At 40.2% G+C, this 14,469-nt stretch overlaps 1 protein-coding gene across 7 annotated transcripts in view; it reads left to right on the forward strand.

Annotated features, from left to right (window-relative positions):
* Positions 1–14,469, forward strand: part of LTBP1 (latent transforming growth factor beta binding protein 1) — a 226,182-nt gene that overhangs the window by 205,716 nt on the left and 5,997 nt on the right. For 6 of the 7 annotated variants that reach the window (XM_074896941.1, XM_074896937.1, XM_074896938.1 and 3 more), the window contains 3 exons: positions 566–706; positions 2,984–3,154; positions 13,596–13,718. In XM_074896941.1, coding sequence (XP_074753042.1) covers positions 566–706; positions 2,984–3,154; positions 13,596–13,718 — 435 coding nt within the window. The remainder of the gene's footprint in view (positions 1–565; positions 707–2,983; positions 3,155–13,595; positions 13,719–14,469) is intronic. The other variant, XM_074896939.1, reaches the window with a different exon arrangement.

Here is a 14,469-nt window from a genome sequence, read left to right on the forward strand (position 1 = left end):
GCAACAGTAGTAAGAGAGTCTTTCACCTCGGGATTCTATGACTGTTCTTTACAAAGGGTGGGGTTTTTTTCTGATTTAATGTAATTTATTTGAAGTAAAATGGCCTGCTCTTCCCTTTGAGCTAGATTTCTGCTTCTCCTCTCCAAGAAAAACTAAAGAATAGAACTACTGTAAGGTGATCCCTTCTCCTGACAAGCTCATGAAGAATTTCAGAGAGTATGCCCACCTCTAATGCCTGCTGGTTCTGTCCTAAAGGGATAGGAATGTGGGAAGCAGTTGCAACTGTGTGGGATACAGGGTGTGCCTGGCATCCCAACCCCCCCAGCCAGCCTCCTCATCCTGATGCTCCCTAGTACTTGCGGATTAGAGGTCAGCATCCTGCTGATCTGTCTGTCCTTCTTTATGGGCACAGGCAGGATTTTGCTGCCAGCAATTAGTATTTGTGGTAATTAACAAAAGGCATGCAGGCAAATCTGCTCCTAATGTAGGAAAATAGAAACATGGATTAACACAATGCAACTACTTTGTGCTGGCTCTCCTTGATACATTTCCTTCCATTTTAAAGACACGGATGAATGTCAGGACCCCAACAGCTGTATTGATGGCCAGTGCATTAACACAGAAGGATCGTACAACTGTTTCTGTACACACCCAATGGTTCTGGACGCAACAGAAAAGCGATGCATCAGACCAGCAGATTCGAGTGGTATGATCCATTATACATATTACTGAAGTGAGTACACCTCTATGAGGTGGTGCTGACATGGCTAGAGCCCAGTAAGCTCAGGCTGGGTCACACTTGGATGAGCCTGCTTTTTTGGAGGATTTTGGAAGGCAATGCTTGGACCACCATCTTGTTGATCCAGAAGGCATCGTGATGTAGGACTCCACAGGGCTCCACTTTGCCAATGCAGACAGGAGATGGCTAAAAGTATTCATGAGATTAGGCTTGGGCTGGGGGTTCCTCAGCCCCCCAATTCACCAGCTCTGCATCTGCCTCATCCAACCTTACAGGTAATGAGGCACAGCCTACTTGCTGTCTCACTAAGGCCAGGGTTTGGCTGTGGGCTAACTCTGGAGATGCAGCTCAAAGTGAGTGACTGCTTCTCACAAAGCAAGGAATAAAACCAGGAATAACAGGATATGGGAGGAAATAGATGAAATCGTGGCTGTGCTTTCAATTGATTAATATTGAGGGTACATCGAGCTCACATTCTCAAGCTGTGGGCTGCAGCATCACTCTTAAAGTAAGGTTTCTGCATGTTCTTTTAATTTCAGTAAACACCGATTTCAGGAAAAATGTTAGATATTACGAGATTCTTAGGAACATCTCAGAAATCCAGAGCATTATGCAGTCTGCACAGCTTTGTCTATGCCACACACATCTTTGACAGAAATGTTACAATGGGTTTGATTAATATTGGCACTGTACAGCCATAAATCCAGACCTCTGGTCCCTGCAACTTGCAATGAATTTTCCTAAGATGCTTCTGTGAAAGGAAATTGGAATACAGACTGAATGCCTGCTTTAGTCACTCCAAATTATAAGACTGATACTTTTGAGGAGTAATGTGGTCATCCTCTTGCCTGAAACTGAAAGAACCACAGCATTTCTATTGTTCAATCTTCAGTTAAACAAACCAAGAGCAGGATTGTCTTCTGGGTGCATCTAGGATGTGAAGAGAATGCAAGGGCCCAAAGGGTCTTCCGTCATGCAACACTGGGGCTGACACAGCAATGATCTTCTCACCCAGCACAAAGCGCTCAAGCCTTGTATCACTACTGGCAATGTCCTCCCTAAGGCAGAGGAGGCGGGGGCAGGCTGGTTCCTTTACTGCCAGCAGAATTTGGAGTTGGCTGCAGAGACCCACTGCTGCTCTTCACTGCATGTTCTGGCAAGTCCTTAGTAGAATAGGTATCTAAATGCTGATCACCTTTGCACTTCCAGAACTCACCATTTTACTCTTGAGCTAGGTTTCAATTCTGTACTCAGCCACGCACCAGTGCATCATGTAAAAATGGAGTAAATATATATGCAGAGACAAAACAGAACCTTGGTTTGTGACAACACTTATTTTTCACTCCATGTTGGAACAAAATCAAAACCTTGCAGATGTCTTTACAAAACATTGTGCTGAGCTTTTTACATTCCAAGTGGAAGATTAAGTTTACAGTTCCTCTCCCTCTGATCAGCAGTGATCAGAGATTGCTACGACTAGGAATTGTTCCTACTGAGATCTTTGTCAGAACTAGTTTGCCTCTGAAATATTCCAGCTTTGACAAAAATACATGTTTTTGTTCATATTCATAAGAATGTGACAGTAGTTCACAGTGGTATTCTCTCTCTAACAATAGCTCTAAGTGGATGATCAGGGAACAGAAGAGCAGATAAACAATACTTCTCCTCACCCTCCCCAGCACTCTCCCAGCCTCCAGCTATTTTCAGCTCAGGGGATTTCCTGAGCCTGATGAAGTTTGTCTGTTTAGTTAATGGGACTCTCTTCCAAGTATCTGTCCAGTCTCCCATTGAGCCCATGTAAAATTTTTGTTCAGCTCTGCCCTAGCTGTAAAAGTTCTTTCAGATGCCATTGACAGCAATATAAGAAAAGCAAAATAACCATTATCAAAGATTCATTCCATGGATGGAGTTCCCCACATATTCCCCTCTGCCCTAACACTGTTTTTTGTCAAACTGTTAACTTCCATGAGAGCATAGCTGAGTCAGTGTTAAGTGTTCAGCAATGACTACTGATTTAGGAAGTTTTATTTCTTGGGTGTCCAACCCAATGTGCTTTTAAATTGGCCTAAGAGTGCCAAATCAGAACCTTACTAAGATTTTTGCAGAGCTGAACACTCAAGGAATGAGCCACCTCAGGCACTTAAAAATGATCTTTTTCTAATCTAAGTTTAGAAAATTCTGCATTGTGTATCTTTTTTAAATAACAGTGCTGCGATGATGATCTAATACTGTCTTCTCCATCAGAACAAACTGAAGAAACTGAGGTCTACCAGGACCTTTGCTGGCAGCATCTAAGTGATGATTTTGTTTGTAGTCGACCTCTGGTTGGAAAGCAGACTACATACACTGAGTGCTGTTGCCTATACGGTGAAGCCTGGGGCATGCAGTGTGCACTGTGTCCTATGAAAGAGTCAGGTAAGGAAACCTACGTGTCAGTTCTTAGAATGAAATCTGAAATACTAATCAGTTTAATCTCTTGCATTTATACTTGGGCTAATAACATAAGACAGAACAAAAAAAAAAACCCTCAAGAACTAATGGAAATTTTTCTCATTAATTAACGGGGAATCTTTACAGTCTAAATTTTGAAAATGTAGCTGCTTTTATTTTTTGGCACTTAGAGGACCCATTTCTTTCAGGGGCAGCTATCAGTGACTGGCAATTTAGAACCTTGGTGGAAGCAGGAGAGCATTTTAAGGATAGCAGAGTTCCTTAACATGACTGACAAATTAAAAATCATATATGAAAATAGAGATGCAGTTCATGTGCTTGCACACACACAATACTCAGCAGGTTACATAACTGTTTTGGGGTTTTCTTGCTGGTATTATACATTCAGATGCATTATTCAGTGTGATATTCTGCCAGGCTGGCTGCAATGTGATGTGTTTCTTGAAAAGGATGTGGTAAGTTGTGGTTTAGAATCACAAAACGTATCAAATTAGGTGTTATTATATGGCTATATGCTCAGATGTTATGAAATGTACAGATATTTAAGCTAGATAAGGGAAATGGAGTACTAATGAAGACTGAAGAATTTCCAGGGAGTGTAACAATATTAAAACTGACTGACAGTCTATTTTTAAAAACATGTATTTTGTTTACATGTTTAGAAATAAGGCATTGTTCCAAGATATTTCAGGTAGAAGCTTCTTGTGGTGACTACAAAATCTAAATGGCTATAGAGACACATGTTGTCACTGACGCACAGGCTTATTTCTGGGGACTGGGGCTGCAGAAGAGACCAATGGAAGCAGCATAGGTATATGTCATACTGTGCCTGAGGTTTGTCAGCCCTGGTATATATAGGCTGGTACCGTACTAGCTTCTTCCCCCATATAAACTATTCCAAGGCCTACCTTGGATGTAGCTTTTTTACTACACGTGTCTTTCAGTAATACGGTTTTCCACACAGAAATACCATGCTCCACTAGTAAAGCATTTTATTGTGATCATACCTGGATTTTCACTTGGGCCTGTGTTACTCTAACCATAATGTTGTGGCTGAAACAGTACATGTTTTACTTGTAGCAAGAACTCTGGAGTTAAAACTACATAGAGAAGCTCAGTGAAGCATTAATGTGGTTGTTTGTGTCTGCTTGGGTTTGATGTTTTTATAATTTACTTGCAAGGTCCCTGAACCTGTTCTTAGATATCTTTACGTGTTTGAGTTTGCTTTGGAAGTGCAGCAACTGGAAAAAGCACCTGATTTTGATGATGTTGGCTGGAATAACTGCTGGCTGATGCTTACCCCAGAAAGAAACTGAAGAAGAAAAACAGGGCATGACAGCAGCTTGATTTATAAGATACGGGAATCTCTGAAATGTCTTTGTCAGAACTAATCTTTTAGGAGGACACTCCCAGGCAAGCAGTTACTACACCTGCTAGAATAACAATTGCAATGGAATGAAATGTAACAGTAAAAAAAAATACAAGGCAATAACTAATAGTGGGAATTCTTGCTATGACCTGGAGCTCCTCAGGTGGAAAGATAGATCAAATTAAAGGAGTTTTTCTTTGTCCTAAGTTCATTACATGGTGACAGTGACCCATCTGTGTCATGCAAGCATGCAATCCTGAGAGAAGGAAGGAAAACTGTTCCTGGTAGAGAGAGTTCTGTTAGGAACGAGACTTGCTTCTGTGGTTTTCTAGATAGTTACATTTAAAGCAGGGTAAATCTGAAAAGGAACAGAGAAGGACTACCAAGATGGTCAGGGAATGGAGAACCTTTCTTACAAGAGAAGATGAAAAAAGCCAAACTTAGAGGCAGAGCAAAGGCTGCAAATGGTAAGATTCTACTGCAGCACAATCATGGAGGATTCCCACAAGCTTTTAAATTAAACAGCAGCACTGATGTGAGGAAAAAAATGGAACAAGTTCAGTCTGAACATATTTAGACTTGAAATTAGATGGATTTTGATCATTAGGACCACAGGATTCCAAAGCAAGCAATCCTGTGACAGCAGTGGGGTGTAGATCCCAACTAACTCTATGAAGAAACTTGAGAAATTAATTTAAAAATGACATGAAGGTTCCTGATGGATGACATGCTCAACCACACTTGGATGACCCTCAGTCAAATCTGAAGAGCATTATGTTGGATCATCAAATCTTTCTCCCTCCAGATGTAAGATAATTTTTATGTGACATTTAATACGCACTGAAAAGTATCTGCTTTAACTGAAACTATGAGGCGTACTTTGATCCCAGTTACTTTAAATCATCCTTATAGATTGGAACATAGATAGTTAAAAAAAAAATAAAAGCATATTGAATCTTTTTTATGTCAGAACAAACATACAAGCTTACATTTCTTACTGGAGGTGGTATATGCTCGTGTGTCCTCACACCCATGTGCACGCACACACACAGAAACCTGGAAGCCTTCCTCTTGTTTTCAGGAACGTTTACCAAGAAAAATTGAAAGCTGACTGAACTGAATAAATGATTCATTTGACATGTCTTCAGTTTGTAGCAGTTAAAGTGATATCATTGGCTCGAGAGAGTGCTTTCACACCTCTGGGCCAGGAGGTCGCAGGTTCAAGTCCTGGCTGGGGAAACTGGAATTTCTCCATTTTTACATATTTGTTTATTGTGTTGGCCAGATTTACTACTGAAGGTGTCTGTTTATTTCCCAAGGTAGGGGCATTCTGAAGATTTGTACCACAGGTAGGGGCATTCTGAAGATTCGTACCACAGGTAGGGGCATTCTGAAGATTTGTACCACATGTTAAAGAAGACCTGGGGATGTGAAAAGCATTATCACTGGAAGACTTTCACCACGAAATGGGTTGGATCATAGAACAGATCATTCACTGATCTGTGGTTTCCTTTTATCTTGTTCATACTCCCCTTGTATTTGAGGATCTAGATGCTGCGCTTAGAAAGAAGGAAATGCAGGCCTACCACCATAAGTGACCCATTGTCAAGTACCTTCTAAAACAAATTCATGCTTTAATGAAAATAGCCCCTAACTTTTGTGTCCCAGCTTGTCTTGAAAGCACTTCCATTTTCTCATGACAAGATTTAAATGTCCTGATTAAGTAGCATCCAGCATAAAACCAGAGGGAAGATAGAGAACTTCTGTAAGAATTGATCCAGATAAATGAAAAAGAAATCCAGCCTTTCATCAGCTTGAATTTACGTAGTTGCTAAGATTTCTAAAAACTACAAATGCGTGCTTGATCAAACAAACCCCACTGAAAAACTAAAGCATTCAGATCCTGAGACAAAGTAACACCTGTTGAAGTATTGCAACTGAACAGAGACATCTTAACAACAGTAACACTGATAAGTATTTTAATGACATCAAGGAACAAACTCAAAATACTAGTTTGAAGTCCTGATCAAAATAGTGCAAACATGAACTGTAGTGATGTGATTGAGTACATCTTACTTGTACAAACAATTTTGGGCAGGCCTTCTTGTCATTAAACAAAGGACGCAAAGACAGATTGTTTTCAGTTACATTGGTCCTAATATTATGATCTTATGATATTGTCATATTACAGATAAAGGCTTTCACAGATTGCATCAAATACCAACATGTTAACTAGGGAAATGTATTCTTTCTGGGCTTATTGTGGGGTTAGGCTGTACATGCCCAAGGAACTTGTAGTAATTATCCTTAAGAAACCTCTGTATTATTTGAGGTTTGTCATTTACAATCTGTAATAATTGACAAATTGAGGAAAATTAGGAAATTGGATACTTCTGTTTTAGATAACAAAAGCAAAATATTCTTTCTTCATTGCACTCACCCCAAAAAAAACCTCTTGGATGACCTGCCTTCAGAAGTTCTGCTTTCTTGGTCAATTTATTGGTAGTGCCCTAAGACCCAGCTGTCACCATCCAGAGTTATCATGCTCTAGTAACTGGCAGCAGGACAAGCACTTGATGGGTTTAGCAGCTGGGTCAAAGCATCCATGCCAGAACATAGAGCAACTGGCCAAGACTGGAAAAATCTGGAATTTAAAATAAGGTACATGTTAACCTGAACATGTAGCACCTGAATTATAAACCTGCTGAGCCTCCAGAAGCTCCTGTGAGACCCTCATGGGACTGGAGTGGATTTTAGGCAAGGTGTATTGTAACAGGGTACAGGAAATTTGAAGGGAGGAGGTAGAAAATACTGAGTAAGGTGGTATGCCAGGATCAGTGTTTCGTTTAGGGAGACTGCCTATTTTTGTATTTGTAAAATGATCTTCTTGGAGTTTGTTATTGCAGTGTAGTACCACCTTTGCTTCAGTAACACCTCAGGATGCTAGGGAGGTGGAATTATGTGCGCCTGAACTACAAATATGATGGTCTGTTAAGAAGGGTGCTTTCTCCTTCTGTAGCTGGCTGCCTGGAGAAGTTTTAATACAGAAAAAGGGAGTAAGGTAGGACTGGGACTCTACAGTTTTAACAGATGTTTTAATAACTATTTATTGAGGGTGGGGGTACATTATTACATCTGTAACTAAGAACTTTGTGGTCTGACTACTAAGATAAATCATGAACACATTCTTAGGGAGGTGTAAAGGACACCAGCATTCATTTTCTCAGCCTGCTTATTTGTGTAACCTAATACATACCTTTTATTCTTTTATTGTAAATTTTAAATTCTAGTAGTTTGTGGGTTTTTATAGAACCACTTTATGTTTAGAAAATCTGCAAAAAGGACATTGGTAGAACTACAGTCAGTAGATGCTACAGATGTTTTGTCGAACTAGGAGTCACATAAAGAACTGCTGAAGTCTCATGCTGTACTTGAAGTTTCTCTTTATCTCCACCTTAGCATTTGCAAAGCCCAGACTAGGAGAACACCTGAGGGTGATGTGTAATGTGAATCATCTGGGGAGTTGTATAATATAGGATTTCTCTTGGCCAATTTCACTTTTTTTTTTTTTATACAGAAATCCACATCTGTACTGGTCCTACCAGTTTTCCATCAGGAAAGAGAAGTAGGCACCCTGAGTGTTAGATTCTTCTGACCTGTTCTAGACATCTTCTTTAGGATGAGATGGTGTCCTAGAAGTGGTTATGCCTTTCCATGGACTAGAAAGGGACACTGGGTGACTAATTTGCAGACCCTTGGAGATGCCTACATGTATCTGTTGAATTCTACCCCTTCTGGCAGAACAGATTGTCTGGATTGCATTTTTGTTGCAAGGAACTCTGTGTATCCTTTGTAAACATTATGAGTTAGTTCTGGGCTGAGCTTCCATATTATGAGAACATGGTGTTCCCTTCCAGTTCTGGCTAATGTCACTCATGACAATCTGGAAGTACAGAGAAAACTGATGTGTGTAAAGGATGACTTTCCATCTGTCTGCTTTTGAGATGGTAAAGATCAGCAGGGAGGCGCTATATTGATTTCTGGAAACCACAGGTTGTCTTTCCATTTAGGATGGCATTGTGCCTCCCTCCTTTCTGGTAGGGACTCTGGACAAATGGATTATCTTGGGGGCTCAAAATATTACAGTGATTGGGCCTTTAATATTCAAAGTGTTATCCTTAGTTTTGCAGATTTTTGGCTGCTTTCATTTCTGTAGAGGGAAGATTTTCGGTGCCTTTTCTGAGGTTTAAGAGAGAGATGCAGAGTAGACTTGGAAGGGTTTTCCTTAGGGAACCTCACATTCCAAGGATACGTGGGAGTCAGCAAAGAGTTAGCCATTTGCAAATTTGTAGCAGAAACAACTTGACTCATACTATAACTTTTAACAATCCACCTTGAGCAGTAGGAGAGAGAAGATTGTTTTAGGAAATTTGAGCAGCATTGGTTGTGGAACAAAAGGTGATTACCAAGAGGTTTTGAAATAATCAGGTTGCTAACTAATTTTAACAAAAGCTTTTACATCCACAGTGAGCTTTTCCTCAGCAATTTCATTTAGAGTGTCTCCATGTGAGGTTACAAATACCCGTAACTCATGAAAAAAATAAGACTAGTACCTTTCCCTTTTTCTTTAGCATCAGGAGCTGTAGAATGTATGTGAATGCTGTCCACCACAAACCTCAGCATCTGTTCATGGAAGACATCAGTGAAGTTATCTAAATTGTCAAACAGTACAATCTAAATGTAGAGCAGAAATATCTTAATCTTTGGTTCACAGATGATGCAGTCTCCTGAGAGAGCATAAACTTAACCAATTCAGGCTGATGTCCAGAACCTCTGGTTGAGAAGGGACGTATATTACATGCAATAAATGCTTCCTTGGCTTTGTCCTTCTCTCCAGTGATTCATTCCATGGTGAAACTGTTGCATTCTTACATAATTTGGAAGGACTCACTGGTGTTGATAGCTTTGGCTCCTTTTTTGTGTGTGTTGGTGACAATTCTGAGGAGCTGGAAGAGAAATAAAGCCTGTTTTATGGGCAGGAGCTAGGATTTGCTGTAGTGCAGTTGCTTCATGGTTATGTCAGGAATAATTTTTCTGACTAAAGAATTCAGGATTTTTGGGCCTTCAGGTACAAATAAGGCCCACACAGGCTTGTGCAGTTACAACCACTGTATATGCAAATTAGATGCACGTTTGCACAGCTGCACTTAGGCTAACAAGCACCTAGAAGCCAGTCAGTGCATCCAGTTCTTGTTGTTTCTGTCAGCCTAGCTTTCATCAGCAATTACATCTAACATCTATGCCAGTACGCATGTGCATCTAGCTGTAATCCCCTAACACACTCATTTTATATGCACACATCTGACTTTAAAAATGTCCTTCACATTTTTGGAAGCATACATCAGCTTCCTTTTATAATAGCTATCCTGAGTTATACAGCAAGCTGCCTCAGTGCTTCATTTGCAAGTTATGGGGAAAACTTAGAAACACATGGAGCAACATAGACCAAATTATATTAAAAACACAAGTCTTTTTTTCCTCTTGAACTGCAGTTGTATTTTCCCTGATCACAGCCAGAAGATGAGCAAGGAGAGAAAACAAATCCATATAGAAAAAGGTTTTATCACTGATTGTGAATTACAGTAATTTATTTTTTTTTTACTTTACATGAAAGATTACTTTGAAAGGGACAACTAAAATATTTTTGTCATTCAGGGGTAGTTACACATTTTCCCTTGCTTTCTGATGCCTTTCTGATCTCAGCCTCCTCCTGTCATCTCCCTGGGGCAGTATCATGCTGTTTTCTCATTTGTATACCTGCTGCAACTTCCTGTGTGCCAGTCATTCTTTTACCCACAAATCTTACTGCACTCTATTCATTTAGTTCCCCTCCCTGAAAAATGGTGACCAGCATACAGCACAGTGACCCAAAATACACTATTTTTAATTTGAACTGTAGGACCATAGCATAGCAAGGGGAAAAGTTTAAAACAACAGGAACTGTACATACACATCTGTCTTGCTGTAACTTCTTCTGTCTTCCAGAGGGGGGACTCTGATGGGTTCATTTTTCTCAGGCATCCAAGTCTCTAGTTTACCTTATTTTAAAATGCCAGTTCTTGTGATCTTTCCGGAATGTGGCCCCCCAAATACCTTTCAGTCTTTGTACTCTCCTCTCTGCCCAGCCTTTTCTTCCCTAGGAAAAAAAAAACAAAACCCAAAAACAAACCAGACAGACAACCTCAGCAAGGCAGCATAGATAGCTTGCCATTGTTATTGATCCTTAATTTCTGCTGTTGGTTTCTTAGGTGGGTTGCTGTTGCTCTCCTTGGGTTTATCTCCTGAGCACCTAGTAACGGAATCAACACGTTACAAAAGACTAGAGGCAAGAAATAAAGTCTACTGTACTTGGACAACTAAACAGAATGTACAGTATTAAGAGAGTATTCTAGTTAATTCCAAATCATCAGTGTGTATCAAAATGATATATAGAAGGAGAATATGTGTATATATTCTAAAGTGACTTAAGACTACATTCTGTCAGCTTTTGTATTAAAGCTCTATATACAAATAATGTATTAATCATTAAAACATTAGAGTGTATTAACAAATAGTTAATTAAACATAAGATACTTCAAGTTGGTTAATAGATTATTACGGTTGTCTCTGTAGCCTTATAGAAGACCTTGATATAGTTACAACTCCTTGTAACAAATGCCAAGTTTACAGTATGCCCTGAAACAGCTCTTCCTAATTTTGTAGCCACTAATTTACTTATAATGAGACCTAAAAATGTAGACATTCAGAACTTGACTGGTGAGGGACCAGTGTGGCAGGAAACACGTTTCTAGTGTCAACATTCCTATATTTTTCTTTAGATAATAAACAACTTTGCATTGGCAAACGTGCAATATAAAATAGTCTTGCATAATCTTCAAACTACCCAACACACATGTACGTGAGAGCTCCAGCTCTATGGATTTTCAAATGTTTCTACTACTGGTATCACCAAGTGCAAAATTAGCACTGCGTAATCTGAGAAGCCAACGTCCAGATTCTGTCCGATCCTTTCCATCGCATTTGTATGGAAGTAGTAGTGATCCCTCAGACCTGCTTGCCTTGTCCCCTTGCTGTTCATTGACTGTTTTTCTGTGGTGGATTCTTCCTCACAGACCAGATGAATTAGTATTTCATGGTAGAGCATAGATTTCCTTTGCCAAGAACATTTGAGTGCATCTGTGAGAAAGTGCTTTTACACTCCTGCACAGCTTTTCTCTGTGTACAGATCAAAGCCCTTGGGCATAACGAGTAGCTCAACACAAAACAGCAGAGTTGGTCTGAGATGATAACCTGACCGTCGCCATACATGGATGTTATCTGGGGTTAGATGTGGGGAAGGAAGAATGGGGTGTTTCTGTTCCTACAGCAGCTCTTAAATCTATGCTCATCATCACAGTATCTCAGTGGGAAGCTGTGCATTAAAGGATGTAAGTAACACTTGCTATATGCCATTTATTTTCTCATGCTGGCTTTGTTTCATGTGCCGTGGGACGCCTCTCTCAGGCAGTGTACTTTTTCATCTGGGAGAGGGTTGTTTGAATGTAATTATTGTTGTATATATTCTGGAGGATGCACATCAGGGGAAATCACCTTGTACTTGAAGCAGAAGGTGGTGAGATTTCCAGTGAAGTAAGGAAATCTGTAAGTTCTCTGGGGAGTGCATTCTGTAGACTCAGACTGGCACCCATGACAGTTCTGGATGTGCACACACAAGCTTTGCCTGTACTGGACAGTCTTATGCTCTCAAAGAGCCAAGTTGTTGACCACAGAATTGAAACGGACATTTTGAACACTCTTTTTTTTTTCGGTACAAAATAAAACTGTTCCAGGTGGATAGTACCTGTGAAAATAAAATTACAATGCTGGGCAGCAAGTGGGGCTGTGCTCTGCACTGTCTAGAGGCAGTCTGGATTTATCCAACTATTTGCTGTCTGAGACAGTTCTACACAGCATGAGGTTTCTGGCTCTGTAACCATCTGCAATTCTTGGATTTTGTATCTGCTTAGGGCTTTTTTTCCTCTCTCTCTTTTGGTGGTTTTCTTTCCTGTCCTTACTCTGCCTGATTCTCAGAACATCAGGCAATCTTCACAGAAACAGATGCTAAATAGTCTGTAGCAACAGTAAAGGAGCACCTGAATTGCTGTATTTTAACAACCTTTCTATTTTCAGATAAATTGTCTTGTATATATTTTAGTAAATGGTAAGGAAAACAGAGGTGCCACAGTAAATAAAAAAATCAAACTCTGTATCAGCATTTCAGGCATGGACTCTGACACCTAAACTCAACAGTTGCTTTGGTCTGCTTCAACTTGTATAGTCTAGCTATTGGAGAGAGGCAGAAGATCACTGGAACTCCTGTGCATTTCCCCTTGCCCTTCGAGGTTCACAGCCAAGGAGGCTTTGAACAGCACTCATACTTAAGCTTGTGGTTTGAAGATCCAGTTTTCAGATGAGTGTGGGCTCTTTTAGAAGGATTTTTGATTTTGTGATTTCTGCAGGTTGGCTGAACATGCCAGAAATATGGCCCCACCTGCTCCTTTTGCTTCCTTTGGGATGGCTTTTGCTAGCAGCTGCAATGGTCTGGGATAGCCTTGTTCCACCAGGATGAAGAGTGTAACCACAGATATATCGCCCATGAGAGGGGTGCATTGGCAGTGGGATACACAGCATCCCTCTGCTCTTGCTTCCCGTGCAGGCCAGAAGAACCTGACCCAAAACTTTCTGTACAGCTTTTGACTCAAATTTATCCCTGGTGTTATCCTTGTTATGACTTAATAGTCTGTATTTGGCTCATTAACATTTTAATGACATTCTTCTTGAAGAGAGGGTGCTCTGTGGAAATTGCAGATTTACTGTGTTTCTAGGAAGATAAGTTTATTTCCAGCTAATATGAACCACAGCTCACTGGGACTAATGTAAAGCAGCTTGTGTTACAAGTGTGATTAGTTTTATATCCTATTTTCTTTCCCCCCTCAGAGGATTATGCCCAGCTGTGCAACATTCCTGTTCCAAGATCTCGACGACCATATGGACAAGATGCTTTGGTTGACTTTGAGGAGCACTACACTCCAGAAACTAATCCATACTTCGTTGAAGACCGTAAGCAAGTTTCTCTGTTATGTAAAATACTTGAAATGAGGGTTGTAACTTGGATTATTTCCCCATAGCTGGCTTCATTCTTCTGTTTGCTTCTGAGTAATGTGGCCTATTTATGTTTTAGTTATTCCTATGACACTAGCTTTCAGTCAGGTGTTCTGGTTCAAGAGCCAGTGTTGTCTAAGAGTCCAGTTGGGCTCAGAGCACAATATTAATTTTTAATATAGTGAAATAGTTTGTGCCAAGTGTACTAAATTTGTATTTACCAACAGATTTATAGCTAAAGGTCAAAATGATTGCCAGTTTTCCTTCTCACAAATTAATTTTCCTTTGGAGCATGTGACAGATTTCTTCAGAGTGCATTTAGTTTGAAAGGAAAAAAAAAAACCCTTCATGCCAGCTTTCCATGATTTTCCAGCAGAATTTATATGGGGGAAATAGAGAGCATGCAAGTTGTTCTCACTCAGCAGAGAAAATGTACAGCACAGTATGATCAGAGAATACGCATATAGCCTTCAGGCTAGATGGAATGGCCTGCCAAGCAGAGTGTGAGGGACTGTATACAGCATCTCAGATGTACCTGAGGAAGATCGGGGTTCTTTACAGGTCTGGCCTGGCTCACTGTTAAGAACTGTGGAAAAGAAATGCTTAAAGATCTCTGCATTTTCCTCAAAATCAGCCACCTTGTACAGACCCAGTATATTTTTTCAGAGAGGAAAAGTGGAAGTATCAGAAGGAACTGGTAACTTTTTGT

This window comes from Athene noctua, chromosome 1 (assembly GCF_965140245.1).
Source record: "Athene noctua chromosome 1, bAthNoc1.hap1.1, whole genome shotgun sequence".
In the NCBI taxonomy this organism is placed as follows: domain Eukaryota; kingdom Metazoa; phylum Chordata; class Aves; order Strigiformes; family Strigidae; genus Athene; species Athene noctua.